The 15758-nt window shown below is 49.8% G+C and overlaps 1 protein-coding gene across 1 annotated transcript; it reads left to right on the top strand.

Annotated features, from left to right (window-relative positions):
• The first annotated feature begins 310 nt into the window (after positions 1-310).
• LOC122373243 lies at positions 311-3902 on the top strand. Its single transcript, XM_043351104.1, has 2 exons — positions 311-576; positions 697-3902. Exons 1-2 carry the CDS (start codon positions 466-468, stop codon positions 3556-3558), a joined length of 2973 nt encoding a protein of 990 aa, XP_043207039.1. The 5' UTR covers positions 311-465; the 3' UTR covers positions 3559-3902.
• Positions 3903-15758: the final 11856 nt, after the last annotated feature.

Below are 15758 nucleotides of genomic sequence, written 5' to 3'. Positions count from 1 at the left end.
AGCGGCTGCACCGGTGGCTGCCGTCCAACTGCCGCCACCATCGGTACAGCAACAGCGGGCGACCAGAGGAACTGCTCGCCGGCCACCGTTGCGGTGCTGGACCTGTGGCCAGATGGGCCACATCGCCCGGCTCTGCCCAAACGGACGTGGCGACGGCGCTACATCAGCGCCACGGGCTCCGCCGTCGCCAGCCGCCGCAACAGCCCGGGAACGCCCATCATCGCCATCACCGTGAATGGGCACAGGTGCCGAGCACTGGTCGACACGGGATGTAGTGAGACAGTGGTGTGGAAGGGTGTGGTGTCCCAATGGGAGCAGAGTGACACCAGTTTGGTGGCTGTCAACGACAGCCCAGTTCGGTGTTGTGGGCAGGCTGCGGTGAGCCTGGGTGTGCGCGGAACGACAGTGAATGTGCGGGCGGTCGTCGTACCGGCCCGGTTGTTAGGCGTGGACGTGTTGCTAGGTATGACAGGCATCGACGCTCTGCGTGGCGTAAGTGTGAGTGGGGGGTCTGTTCGCTTCGGGAGCGAAGACCCGGCTGCTACGGAGCAGCGTGAGGCCCCGCCGGAGCGGGAGGTGTGCCGAGCGGTCGGCACGGCTGCAGGCGTGCAGCGTGAGGCCCCGCCGGAGCGGGAGGTGTGCCGAGCGGTCGGCACGGCTGTGGGCGTGCAGCGTGAGGCTCCGCCGGAGCGGGAGGTGTGCCGAGCGGTCGGCACGGCTGCGGGCGTGCAGCGTGAGGCCCCGCCGGAGCGGGAGGCGTGCCGAGCGGTCGGCACGGCTGCGGGCGTGCAGCGTGAGGCGCCACCGGAGCGGGAGGCGTGCCGAGCGGTCGACATGGGGCCAGAGTTGAGGATCAACGAGACCGACTTCACGGCAGTGTTCGATGCCGGGGTGTGGACGGTTCGCTGGAAGTGGGCGGGCGGTGTGGACCCGCCACCGCTTCGCAACTCCACGGCTCAGTACGGCATACCGAGGGGTGCGCGAGAGAAATTCGATGCCGAGCTGTCATTGTGGATAAGTGAGGGCTGGCTACGTGAATATGACGAGACGGTGTGCGGTCCGGCACAGGGACTGCTCCCGTTAATGGCGGTAACTCAGGCGGCAAAGAACAAGGTGCGGCCGGTGCTTGATTATCGAGAGCTTAATCAACACCTGACGCCTCACACGGCTGACGCGGACGTCTGCGTGGAGGAGCTTCGACGATGGCGACGCCACGGCCGCCGGGTCGCGGTCCTCGACCTGAAGAAAGCTTTTCTTCAGCTCCGTGTGGACCCGGCCCTGTGGCCGTACCAGACGGTCATCGTGCGGGGGCGACGATACTGCCTCACGAGGGTCGGCTTTGGGCTTTCCATAGCGCCTCTGATCATGAAGTCGGTGGTCAGGGAGGTGCTCGCGCAGAACCCGAGGCTGGCTGAGGCGGTGCGGCCCTACGCCGATGATCTGCTGGTCAACGAAGCAGCCGTTTCAGCTGACGAGGTGGCCCAGCATTTTGCCCGTTTCGGACTCGAGTGTAAGCCGCCGGAGCGAGTTGCGAGCGGCGCACGCATGCTGGGCCTCCGTGTCGCCGAAAGTGACGGGCCGGCGCTCCAGTGGACCAGGGACGGAGGGTCACCCACGCAGCCTCCACCTGTGCTGACGCGACGAACTGTCTTCGCGTGGGCCGGCCAACTGACATCTCACGTGCCGGTCGCGGGCTGGCTACGGCCGGCCGCTGCGTGGATGAAGCGGACAGCCAACCGTCTCAGCCCGGACTGGGACACTCCGATCGTCAATGAGGAACTGCAACGCCAAGTGGATGAAGTGTCGCGAAGGGTGATAGCCTGTGACCCGGCATGCGGCCAGTGGTGTGTGACAGGGTCAAATGTCACCGTGTGGACTGACGCCAGCTCCATCGCTCGCGGCGTCGTCCTAGCCGACCCTGTCACAGACGCCATCATCGAGGATGCGTCCTGGCTACGGGCCGAAGCTGAGCGGGACGTTCACATCAACATCTCGGAGTTGGACGCCGCTCTCAACGGCGTCAATATGGCCCTGGCATGGGGCTTCCGTCGCCTGACGCTCCGGACGGACTCGGTGACTGTGCACCGCTGGCTGAGCGATGCGCTGTCGGGCAAGGCAAGGCTGCGCACCAAGGGGCAGTCCGAAATGCTTATCCGACGGCGCGTGGCTGTTTTCCGTCAGCTGGTCGCCGAGTACGAACTTGAGGTCACCATCGAACTGGTCGGCTCAGCTGCCAACCGCGCCGATGAGATGACGCGGGTGCCCAACGCCTGGCTACAGGCCGCCGATCGGCCGGCCGCCGACTCGCCCGACAAGTCACCACCGGCTGCTGTCGCAGCCATCACATCGAGTGCCTCGCCGGGCGACATCCGCGCCATACACGAGAACATTGGCCACCAGGGCGTGAGGAGGACGTTGTGGTACGCCCGACGGGAGCTGGGGGTGAGGCGCGTCACGAAGACGGCCGTGCGGGACGTGGTCAGGCGGTGTCAGACGTGCGCGTCGATTGACCCGGCTCCGGAACGCTGGCTTGGTGGGTCACTTGAGACGGAACGTACGTGGGATCGCCTGGCCATGGACGTCACCCACCTGCACGGCCACCCGTACCTGACGTTGGTGGACTGCGGGCCGTCGCGATACGCCATCTGGCGCCGGCTGCGCCGGTCGGGGGCTCTGGAGATCGTCCAGCATCTCGAGGACGTGTTTCTAGAGCGTGGAGCCCCGGCCGAAATACTCACGGACAATGCGACGGAGTTCCGCGGCCGGGCTATGATGGCGCTCGCGGCCCGCTGGGACGTGGCGATGCGATTCCGCGCCGCCTATGAGCCCGGCGGTAACGGCGTTGTAGAACGCCATCACCGGACCATCAAAGTGATGGTGGCCCGGCAGGCCTGCTCCGTCGCTGAGGCAGTCCACCGCTACAACGTGACACCTAAAGATGGCAGCGACCCGGCAACAGCTCCGATCAACGAGGTGTTCCGACACCCTGGCCGCGACGTTGACGTGACGCCCCGCGGACGAACAAATGGACAACAGTGCGACGCCCTGCCGCTGAAAACACCAGGTGTGTACCAGGTGGGGGACAAAGTGTGGGTCCGGCGGCGGGGCGACCGATGTTTTGTGAAATCGGACGAGGGAACTGTGACAGGCGTCGTGTCGGCTCAAACAGTCGAAGTCGACAATGTGCCGCGTCATGTGCGCAATCTCCGCCACCGTTTGACCATGACTGATGCCCCGAGACCGGTGACTGTGCACGCCCCGACGGCGGAGCGGTGCGAGGACAGTGACAATGAATGTGATGGCATGTATATGGCAACACCTCCGACTGATGTAACGGAGACACACACGCGGCCGCCGACCGTCGATCAGACCGCGAGGGTCGATCCACCGACCCAGTCTGAGGTGTCTACGGAATGGAGCGAGCCAATAGACGGCGAATTGTCCGAGGGAGAATCACCCGCGACCGTTACATTGCGACGCAGCGTACGTGAGCGACGGGAACCAGACAGATATGGTATTGTTGTGACGGGGGATGTACTTGATGAGTTGAGTGAATGACATGATGTGTGATGTGGTTCTTTAGAACCAGGGGGTGATGTAGCATGATGGACACAATAAGGAATGTGAGTAGCGTATGAGTCAGGCGCGCGGCGAGACTGAGCTGCGGGACGTGACCCGGTGACCCAGTGTGAGTCATCCGCCGCCGCCGCCGGACGTCGGGGCGGCCGGGTTACGCCCCCTGATCAGTTGCACTGGGGATGACGTATGACAATGTGATTGGCTAATGATGATGCGCGATGACGTGTGCGTGAGAGCTATGGTCTGGTTGGGAGTGTGATTGCTGGGCAGTTGGCTGAGAGGCTCGGAGGAGAGCGGAATATAGTTTTCTTGGTTACGTGGAAGCAGGAGTTCTAAATCGCTTCATACACTTAATAAGAAGACCCTTGTGCCAAATCTTTTCAAAATATCGAGAAATGTCTAAGTATATTGTGGTGAAGTCGCGTCCGTTGTCGAGAGATTTGTACAGTAAGTCTGTCATGTATGTAAGTTGCAGTTGAGTGTTGTGTCCTGGTCGGTATCCACTTTGTCTGTCGGTTAGAAGCGAAAATTCAGTAATGTGTTGATATATATGAGCGAATATAATTTTTTCAAAAACTTTTGATATGCACGGAAGTAAACTGATTGGGCGATAATTATTTAATTCAGACGGAGTTCCCTTTCGCTTAAATATTGGTCGAACTTTAGCATTTTTCCAAGATGTGGGGTATATTCCGGTGGTGAGAGATTTGTTAAAAAGTTGTGTCAAAGGTTCGTAAATCAGTAATGCTGTCATTTTTAAAATTTTCGTAGGCAATCTGTCTGAACCACAAGCTTTATTAGCGTCTAAGCTGTTCAGGGTTCGAAGGACTTCACCAGGGGTGATGTCAATGCTGCTGAGAGTGGGTACTGGTTCAGTGTTTCTTGCTGTGTATGTTTGAAGTTGTGCAATGTGTGCGTTTGTGATGTCAAGTTGTGTTTGTGAGGCAAAGTATGTATTCAGCATGGTGGCTTTGTCAGTGTCAGTTGTCGCTGTTGTGCCATCGTGTTGTATGAGTGTCGGTATGGAATGGTTTTGTTTATGACCTGTTATGTCTCTTAAAATTTTATGATATTTGTGAGGGTCGTGTTTGTTCTGAAGTAGAAGTGATACTTTATTTTTTACATGTTCGTCGTAAAGTTGTCTATTCAAATTTGTCACGAATTTGCGTTGGGTTTTCCATTTTGCCCACGCTTGTTTGTCGGTTTTTCGTTTTCGGGCAGCATTAAATAAACGTTCACGTTTCCTAATTTCCTTCAGAAGTTCTGGTGTCACCCAAGGTTTGTCATTTCTTCGTTTGCTTTGTTTTATCGGTATGCACTCTTTGGCTGCGTCAATTATACGGTTAGTAAAATCAGTCGCTGCGTCATCAGTGTCCTTGTTAAGAATTGTTGTCCAGTCTGTTTGTTGTAAAATGTGTGTTAATTTATCGGCGTCTGTATTTGCATAGTCCCAGTACTCGGTTACATATTTGTCATCATTCCTTTCTCCCTGGATTGATAGCGTCACAAATACAGGAAAGTGGTCAAGTGTTGAAAATGAAGAGAGAAGTCCGCTATCAATGATAAATTTAGTATTGGATGTAAAAAAGAGGTCTCGTAGGTTGTATGTGTCATTTTCAATACGCGTAGGTTGGTCGATGAGTTGCGTTAGTCCAATGGTGTCAGTTGCGTCTCTTAATTTTCGGTCGAAAGCTGTCAGTCCACTATGTTGATAGGTATCTGGAGGGAGGAAGAGGTTGCCAACATTTAAGTCGCCTGTCAATAATACATTTGGGGAGTAGAGATGTGCACGAGTCACACTGTCGGTTAGTCTGTCTATAAACTCTTCTTGTCGATGTGCTGGAATATTGGGTGGGAGATAGATTGAGCACAGTAAAAATGTAGAGTCTTTTGTTTTTATTTTTATCCAAATCCATTCTTCACCAGGCAATTCGAGTGAGGAAATTCTGGAAAATGTAAGTGAGCTGTGAATGTATACTGCCGTGCCTCCTCCGTGTCTGTCTCTGTGTCTTGTAATGGGTGGATGAAAATTGTCAATAGTATAAAGGTTCGGGTTAATTGAGTCGTCCAATTTAGTTTCAGTGAGTGCGAGAATTGTGATTTTATTAACGTCGACAAAATTTGTTAGCTCTTGGACCTTGCCAGTGGCCGTTATACTGTTTATATTTACATGGGCTATCGTAATATTATTCGATAATTTCTTGTTATTTATTGGCCCAGGGATCGATTCAATTCCTCCGATAATCAAAAGAATACGCATGTCTGGAGGATAATTAAACAGTTTCGATGATGCATGATTTGACACAGAATCGGGAGAGAATTGGGTAAGGTTGAAGCGGGTTTTGGGAAGCGTTGGGGGAAAGGAGAGGAGGGGAGAGGCGGCCTGAGCGTGTGCTAGAGGGCGGCGGGGCGTCCACCGCGGTCCGGACGAAAGAGAGGAGGAGCAAACGTGCAGAGATACACTATGCAATTGGGTCAGGGGATCAATGAAGCTGACGGAGAACAAAGTAGTATAACAACGTTTCAGAGAAAGAAAGGAAAAATAGGACCGGGATGAGGGATGTTCCGCAGTCGGACGGTGGCCCGGCGCAGGGACAAAAGTCACAGGTGGGGCGGGCCGAGCGCCCGGGTCGTTGGGCGGGCGGCCAATCGCGAAGCTCGCAAGTAGTTGGAATAGATATATGATAAACTACTATGCAGATACAGCCAAATCATAAATAAATATACGGGGAACAAAAATACAGCGGTCGAGGACTTAAAGGGACCCTCCCACCTTCAAAAAAGTTAATGAATTGGCATAAAAGTGATGTAGCGTGAATCACAAAGAGCGAAAATGAACATCTACCAAATTTTACCGGAAAATATTCACCCGTTTTCGAGATATAAGACTTTTATTTTTGTTTACTTTTTGGGAACTCCGCTGTTTCTATGACGTCACATAAAGGTTTTCTTTACGTCGGCATTTGGAAGCAATAATTTGGTATCAAAGTGCGACAAATATTGCGCGAATGATGCGTTTATCTTATCAAGGTCAATATATGATGGCCAATGAAGGATTCCAGGACAATTCTTCTTATGGCATTTCTTCGTATCGCAATTCTTCGTCTGCAAATCTTCGTCAGGGCATTTATTCGTATCGCATTACTTTGTCTCGCATCAGGGTATATGAAAATCGGCTCGCATTTCTTCTTCAATGCAAATATATGCAAGAGTAAGCATTGAGGGACAAATAAATGCACCGACGAAGATTTGTAGACGAAGAAATGCGGACGAAAAATTGTGCTACGAAGAAATGTCATGCGAGGATTTGTTCGGGTACCATGACATTTATGTGATTTCAAAGTCAAGGTTCACAGCTGATTTGCTAAATCAAGCCAAGAATCCAAACTATCAAAAAACTATAAATATTTGTTTGTCTGTCACAGAGGTCTCAAGCAATATAAGGTTTACATATGTTGAATCAAAAATCTACTGCCACAACTCACATCTCCTGCCTTAGTTTATCATTGTTGTTTTAACTTGCTTTCAAGAGAAACGGAAGCCAGTATCTGATATCACTTCAGATGATTGTTTCAAGATCTGAGTTCAAATGGAAATAAAAGCAAGATCAAGATGAAACAGGGATTATTGCTGTTCAAGTAGTTTGGCCATGATACAACAAGCACATAAATCATTAGCCAAATCAAATACTGGTTGGTTTGTCAAGATGTTTGTTGTCTGTCGTCTGTCGAGCTGCTATGAACACTGAACGCTCTCACTCTTTAAGTTGAATGGTAGTGAGCTGTAATTAGACAAAGCAGCTATTCAGTGCTCACATCAAGCCAGGCTAGGAAATGGCATCAACTGTGGTGGGAGGAAGCAGGTTCGGCAGCCCTATATGTTGTAAACTTCTGTTGTGTCTTGTGTTTGATCAACTGATGTTTTCTGCTGTTTTGTGCAGTGATAGTAGCAGGTAACTGCATGCTTGTCAAATTATGTGAATAAACGAATTCATAACATTGCATTTTTCTCTCCGTGCAAGGAACAAGTAAGATGTTGTAGAAAATGTAATAGAGGGCTGCATTGCTGATTTTGCACTTTATCAGAGCTTTATTTAGAATTGCTTTCCTGAAAGCTACACACAGGCCACAGTACTGAAATTCACAATGTCATAGCTTTTGGCAGAAAAAAAGAAAAGACTTACCTAGGTAAAATTGGCTGAAAGTATGGCAGAGCAGGTCTTGATGCGTATGCCCATCCGTGTGCTTGCCGAAGCCGAACTGACTGCAACACATTAACTCTGACCCACCATGGTGGCTGGCATATCCTGAACTTTCACCACTCTAAACAAGACAACTTTCAGCCCTCAGCATTGTATTAAAACACTTTACATGACACTCAAAATTTGTTTCAGTGCCATCCACGGACAACATCAGTCGCCATTCACCAGGCCAGTAAAAACAGAATAGATAATAGCTTCACACCCATGTAGTCAGAGTTACTAGGTCTGCACCTCAAAACAAAATCCAGGTGACATTCACCACGCCAGTAAAAAACAGGTACTTAGGTAACGTAACAGCTTCAAATCTGGTAACATGTTGGTCGGACTTTACACTACCATATTTACATGGAATAATATGATACCAAACAATAGTGCAACCATTCTGGATAACAAAAGTGTATGATAAAATTAATTTAGAAAACTTTGGCAGCATGATTTACGAGCACAGGCAGGTGTTACCTACCAGCCTTCTCAATGCTCGTAAAACCAACATTGTGGTTTTGATTTTACCTTACATGATAACACACTTGGCTGCAATGGCACATTTAATTTAATACTGTGAAAAGACCAGTTATAACCACTTCACAAGCACAATTGCACCTCATGCCGACATCCTTTACCAAAGACAGTCAGCAGCGTCTTTCGTCAAAACTGGATGATCAATCCCCTTTCAACTGTTAACATCAAAAATATTTCTTCATGGTGTGATCTCCATATGGAAACCTTGCAGGAAAAGAATTAATGTCAATTGTTAGCTCTTCAAAATTTCTTTGGACTTTAACTTGGAGTACCATATCAATATCCAGTTTGCTTTGATATTTTGTTTTTTATTCCATGTTGAAGTTGAACACCAAGCTCCAGATATAGCAGGCAGCTTGATCATCTTCGGCCTTGGTATAATATCAGTCCAAGTTCCAGTGGTGGGTATCTTCTAATATTCAAATTAAAATGAAAAGCAATAGGCTTTCTCAGCGCCGACGACGGATTTCACGTTGATAACAAAGGGAGCTCAAGGTCAGCAAAACTCGGGTTCAAGGAATGGCGGGCGTTGAAATGACTGCTGACGTCATCAAGAAACCGCTAATGGTTAAGAGATAGGGACTAAGCTGGTCCCACCCTGCAAGTAAAGGGAAGAAATTTCTTGAACACCATAAAGCTGCGGGGGTTGCGACCAGGATAAATGGTGGTTTCTGAGCCTGGCCGCAAACTTGGCTATCTCAACTCAAAACTAATGTTAAGGTGGGATGGTCCCTTTAACGCACTCGTTATCAATCACGGACATCAAAATCATCAAACGGACACACTCGTTATCAATCAATGACTAAACCAATCAATGACTAAACCAATCCATCGACCTGTCATCGAAACCAGACACCTCGACACAAAATAAAAGGGAAAAACACACTCTTCAACCTACCATCTGAGTTAACTGAAATTAACTGGGTCAAACTGACCGAAAAACAGACACGAAGCGAGTTACTTGCCGCAGCACTCGGAATAACTTACTAACTACATATCATCCGGGTAAGTATATAGAAGCGCCCTGAGCGGGCGACCTGCCGCTCAGTGAAAGCAGTGGACATCAACAGTCAAGTCCAAGTACCGTGGCACTACACAACATTCATTGTTTACTTTTTCTTTACTTTGTCCGCTCGGGTTTTGCGGGTTTTACCGACCCGCTTCCCGTGCTTACCTCCAGCGGCGGCAGTCTCACCGTCGTCCGTTACCGGCTGGGACGGCTCAGCGGCATCGCTCAGCGAAGTCGACGGCGTCCCCATGGACTCCGGAGCAGGCGAAGCAGGTGACGCCTCCAGCTCGGGCGACTCGGTCGACGTCTCCTCACTCGATTCGACCGCGTCAGTCGCGGCTCCTGGCTCACCTACCGTCGCCGGTGCAGCCTCAGCAGACACCTCAGACACTGATGGTTGCGAGACGTAGCGAGACGTATAGTACCGACGCGAGTTTCTTTTCTTCTACTCAGGCTAATGGTTGAGGTTTTGCCACCATTTGCAAAAGTCTCTGTGGTGATTTCTAGTGTACCTACCGATGAATCTGTATAGGTCTCGGCTTTGGTGTCAGACTCCGATGTCTGTGTTATGCTCTGTCCTGTCTCGGATTCCTGGATATCGCAGTGGGCGCTAATGTATCTGGTAGTTCTCCGCTTCCTGCGCCTCACTTCCCAGTACCGTACAGCATACAGGCCGTCACCAGTGGTGTTTCTGTCACCGTCGCTGCTTTCAAACGCTGAGAGCGTCTGGAAAACCCGGTGTCACGCCCAGCTGACCACTGCCGTCAAACAGAGGAGTGGAACGGCCCGGGTGGAAGACATAGGGAAGGCCGGGGTCGGATGGCGGGCTGGCATTGACTGATGGGTTAGTGGTGACATGCGTGTAATGTCGAAGCGATGAATCCCCAGTATTCGGGGCTGAGGGAGATTTCCAGGTCTGCTGGTAGACAGGGATGGACTGAGTACTGGGAATTGTTTTATGTTACATTTATACCGTGTTGATGAAACGAATGCTTTAGAGGAAGGCGGGGAAGGTTTTCGTGTTTTCCAGTAGGCTGAGGTGGGTGGAGGGAATCTGTATTAGGGTGTAACTGTATATGTCGGTGTGAAAAGTGAGCCAATCAAAGGATGATAATGTCCAGAACTTGATCAGGCCATCTTCGTTTGATCGGATTTATTTCGTTTATACGTTGCTTCATATTTCGCCATTGGACTACAATATCGATAAAGGCTACAAAAGTAAACAAAATAAACTTGCGTTCCAGACTTGAATGCTGGACTCTGACCAAAGCTATGCGTAAAAACCTGAAGAAGGAATAAGTTGTCCATGGTTATGTGTCCTATGGTTGGATCGTTTGTGGTTCACTCGCATTTTTATTCTCTATTATAATATGAAGTGATATCTTTTGGATTGTGACAATTCGAATGGTAGTTTTGGCTATCGTAACCTCTCTTTGTATTTTGAGCTGACTGAATTTTGATTCATGATCGACTGTCGTCCTGAAAGAAGGCTAAAAGGACCTGTTTTCCGTGTGTGAGTGGTATTGGGTATTAGAGGGGGATTAGAGGGGGACATTTGAGGACAATGGCTGTAAGCAGGATGTCAGTCAGCAGCCTGTAGGATGTGTATGTGTGTGAGGACTGTGGGGGGTGGGGGGGGGAGGTCACTAGTTAACTAAGTTCAATGAGTTGGAACGCTAGGAAATCGACTGTTTATGAAAGGTGGCATTTTGATCGTACACCATCGTGTGGACGAGGGGTACCGTGGGAAGACATTGGCTCATTGAAACGCATCACTTGTTTGCCCATTGAAAGAAAAAAATCGACTCAGCTATCAAAGAACGGTCGCTGTATGAATGCGTTTATGCACTGCTGGGAGGGGACGGGGAGTTGGAGACAATGTGAAACTGGAACACACCACGAGTAAAGAAGACACTCACAGTTACCAGTCTCCGTGGCCCGGGCGGATACCGGGAACCATGACTGGCGTGTGCGCGCCTCCGTCCAACGGCTCTTCACCGGCCGTTCTCCGAACGCGCTCCTGTCTGTGTGTGTGTCTGTCTGTGTCGCACCGTCCCACTTTCCAGGCTGTGCTACGCGGTATGCCGTACGCAGCACAGTTCGTGGTAAACGTGCTGCTTTAGGCCAACGTCCCCGTGTGCTATTTAAACCTTAATTGATTTTGAATAATAGGGGATACTAGGGTGACCCGCGTGCTCCGCAACGCGAAAAGGGGTATTTTCGATTGACGGATGTTTGGTTGTTCTTGTGTCGGTTTGGTTATCTATCCATTTCGGTCGATTGCTTTTTGATGGCTAAATGATTTGGTTTGGAAAGAATATCCATCGCATCGAGGTGCCCGTGTCTGATAAGCATGCTTTTTACTTCAAAATCTGTCAAATGTGCTTTATAATTGAGGTGCGTAGTTTTAAGACAAATGAAAGGCGTAGATAATTTTCGCTAAAAATCGTTTTGCAGAGGTTTAAAACATTTATATTTTTAAGAATACTGTTGCTTGTCATGCAAACGTGATGATTGGATCTTGGAGAGAATTGAATGCTCTTTCTAATGATAGCATTTTCAATTGTCAAGCGTATCAGGTTAAGCAACAAATCCCGTGTACCTTTTTAGTGGCACATTATGGACAAATACCATTTTAATTCAGCGATTTTTCCACATTGTTTTTGATCAATTAGCTGTCCACAATTTTTCCATGAGAGGCGGTACATTTCTCTTGGCAATTGACGTTGTTTCAACTCTCTCAGTCTGATGGTCACGGGAAAATAAAATAAAATCCAAAATGCGTTTAAAATGGCACTTTTTGAAATGAAATTGCCCTCACACTTGCACGTGGCGCGTGCCACCCTTGCACCGCACACTATTCGATTGCCCGTTCGATTCTCTACACGATGCTGTTTTCCCCGTGCCGATCGGGCGCACGGCTACCGAGATATTGCACGGGGAACGGACCCGTGTCGGGCAAATTTAGCCATTTTCGCCCGTTTTTGCCAGCCAATTTATACATGTAAAGTCTATGACGCGAATTTGCACTTTTTGGGCACGCGCCTCGCGCTCGCTATCGATCCGATCGAGCCGAGACCGCTCAAAGGCACGTTGTCCATCCTTGTTCTATAACTTGCGCAAATTTCAGCGCGGTAGGTGCAACGGTGTGACCTGTAACCCGCGCTACGTAGCACCATGTCGCGACCTTCGTAATAGACAGAAACTACGCCCTCCTCAAATAGTAATATAGACAAGCGGCTGCGCCACTTGCTTTGCTGCGTGGTAGGAAAAATTGCGGCACCAGCCAATGTGCTTTCGAATGGTGTTTGATTCATGTCGATGTGTCGTCTAGAAGCATAGATATGGACGGAAATGTGAAAAGAATTTAAAAAGAACTGTTCTGAGGGCGTTGTTGGATGAAATTTGGGTGATACGGGGTCAATACGGGTCAAAGGGGTCAGCCTCGGTCACTTTGGGTCAGGCCAGGTCACATAGGTCACCTCTCGTCCGCTGGGATCAGCCCGGGCCACTGTTCTGCTTTTGTCTCCACCACTACCCCTTCCCCTACCACTACCCCTACCACTACCCCTACCCTACCACTACCCCTACCCCTACCCCTACCACTACCCCTACCACTACCCCTACCCCTACCCCTACCCCTACCCCTACCACTACATCTACCCCTACCACTACTACTACCCATACTCCTACCCCTACCACTACCCCTACCCCTACTACTACTCCTACCACTACCCCTACCCCTACTAACACCGCTGGGTCATGTCAGGTCACAGAATAATTCGTGCCATTCCATTGCCCTTACTCGATTTTGTCGGAAATGGCGCTTTGTGGCAAATGTGGCGCATTGCGGCAAATGCGGCGCATCTGTACCTGTTGTTTGAGCATGCATCTTGGCACCAAATTGCACCCATATCGGACCATATTTGACAAAACTGTGCGATTTGCGGCAAAAATGACGCCTTGTGACCAATGTGACGGATTGCGGCAAACGCGGTGCATTTGTATACTCGTATCACAAATTGTTCCCATTGAACGAAAATCAACACATTTTTCGCCACTTTTTATTCAAATTAAAACTTGCCCATCCGCCAATGCGAGGCACTCGCCGCCGATCGGCATGCATTTAGTCCACAAAGTTTGTCGACCCCGGCTCTCAATGAAGATCTACGAACCGATCAAAATTTCATTGGCGTTCTTCCAGCGCGCCCCACGCGCGAACCGTGCACCCCAGCGAGCCGAAACCTAGAAAAGGCACTGACCCGTTCTGTCACCTATAAGGTGTGCAAATTTCAACCCCCTACGATATACCGTCTGCCCTGTAGGCCGGCTAAATTGAACCCACTACACGGCGTGGCGGACAGACAAACAAACAGACAGATGGATCCTGTTCAAATAGTAAGTTAGACAAGCGGCTGCGCCACTTGCTTTGCTGCGTGGTAGAAAAAATTGCGGCACCAGCCAATTTGCTTTCGAATGGTGTTTGATTCATGTCGATGTGTCGTCTAGAAGCATAGATATGGACGGAAATGTGAAGAGACTTTAAAAAAAGAACTGTTCTGAGGGCGTTGTTGGATGAAATTTGGGTGATACGGGGTCAAGACGGGTCAAAGGGGTCAGCCCCGGTCGCTTTGGGTCAAGCCAGGTCACATGGTCACCTCTCGTCCGCTGGGATCAGCCCGGGCCACTGTTCTGCTTTTGCCTCCACCACTACCCTACCACTACCCCTACCCCTACCACTACCCCTACCACTACCCCTACCACTACCCCTACCCCTACCACTACCCCTACCACTACCCCTACCCCTACCACTACATCTACCCCTACCCCTACCACTACTACTACCCATACTCCTACCCCTACCACTACCCCTACCACTACCCCTACCACTACCCCTACTACTACCCCTACCACTACCCCTACCCCTACTACTACTCCTACCACTACCCCTACCCCTACCACTACACTACCCCTACCCCTACCCCTACCCCTACCCCTACCCCTACCCCTACCCCTACCAACACCGCTGGGTCATGTCAGGTCACAGAATAATTCGTGCCATTCCATTGCTTTTACTCGATTTTGTCGGAAATGGCGCTTTGTGGCAAATGTGGCGCATTGCGGCAAATGCGGCGCATCTGTACCTGTTGTTTGAGCATGCACCCTTGCACCAAATTGTACCCTTATCGGGTCATATTTGACAAAACTATGCGATTTGCGGCAAAAATGGCGCCTTGTCATCAAAGTGGCGCATTGCGGCAAACACGGTGCATTTGTATACTCGTATCACAAACTGTTTCCATTGAACGAAAATCAACACATTTTTTCGCCACTTTTCATTCAAATTAATAACTTGCCGATCCGCCAATGCGAGGCACTCGCCGCCGATCGGCATGCATTTAGTCCACAAAGTTTGTCGACCCCGGCTCTCAATGAAGATCTACGAACCGATCAAAATTTCATTGGCGTTCTTCCAGCGCGCCCCACGCGCGAACCGTGCACCCCAGCGAGTCGGAACCTAGAAAAGGCGCTGACCCGCTCTGTCACCTATAAGGTGTGCAAATTTCAACCCCCTACGATATACCGTCTGCCCTGTAGGCCGGCTAAATTGAACCCACTACACGGCGTGGCGGACAAACAGACAGACAGACAGATGGATCCTGTTCAAATAGTAAGATAGATGTGATAGCGGAAAAGTACCGGTTGTTGATCTAATATTCTTTTCTTTGTAATGAATTGCCAGGTTCTAACTTGCTCTTAGATTTATTTTACAAAGGTTCGTACTTCGTGGACCCCATAGGTGGAAAGGCTTCCTATGTTTTATAGCATAACTTTGATATGTCTGTTTAGCTACCCAAAACCCGAAAAACATGTCGCTTCCATGTCACAGTAATAAATACGCTCGATATAGCTCGTGTTGCGGATGTTCTATCTCAACATTTGTTCAAAATGCTCACTAGTTATGTAACGCAGTACGATTTATGTAACACAGTATTTGTATGAACCTCTATGTAAAACTTTCTTTCTGATGTGTTTTCCATTGATGACTGACATATAAGGAGTTGCCTTTTGACATGACTACGTATGATAATTGCTTTCTTGTCTTGGGCCCTTTCATTCGGCAACCGGAATGTTTTCCGTCCGGTACTTCAATATAGTGTCAGTATGGCCTTTTTATAGTAAATGGTCGTTAAAAAAAAAAAAAAAACACCTCATGATGTGTCCGTACTGGTGATCTGTTCTTTTTCATATCATTGTCTCGATGTCGACTCGATAATATATATAGTCGGCGTGTACAGTCGTAACTTCTCGTACCGTGCTCAGTGCGATACGGGTCAGGTCAGCACAGCCCACCCTGCTCCCTCTGACAGCAGTTGACCGTTGTGTTGC

This window comes from Amphibalanus amphitrite, unplaced genomic scaffold (assembly GCF_019059575.1).
Source record: "Amphibalanus amphitrite isolate SeventyFive unplaced genomic scaffold, NRLGWU_Aamphi_draft 001465F_arrow, whole genome shotgun sequence".
Classification (NCBI taxonomy): domain Eukaryota; kingdom Metazoa; phylum Arthropoda; class Thecostraca; order Balanomorpha; family Balanidae; genus Amphibalanus; species Amphibalanus amphitrite.
This window is presented reverse-complemented; position numbering and strand designations above follow the sequence as displayed.

What these genes read in the sequence shown, in the direction of transcription:
- LOC122373243 (XM_043351104.1), top strand. Translation starts at nt 466, where the DNA reads ATGACAGGCATCGACGCTCTGCGTGGCGTAAGTGTGAGTGGGGGGTCT. An exon ending in AGGCCCCGCCGGAGCGGGAG is followed by an intron (nt 577 to 696) that starts GTGTGCCGAGCG and finishes CCGGAGCGGGAG; the next exon opens with GTGTGCCGAGCGGTCGGCAC.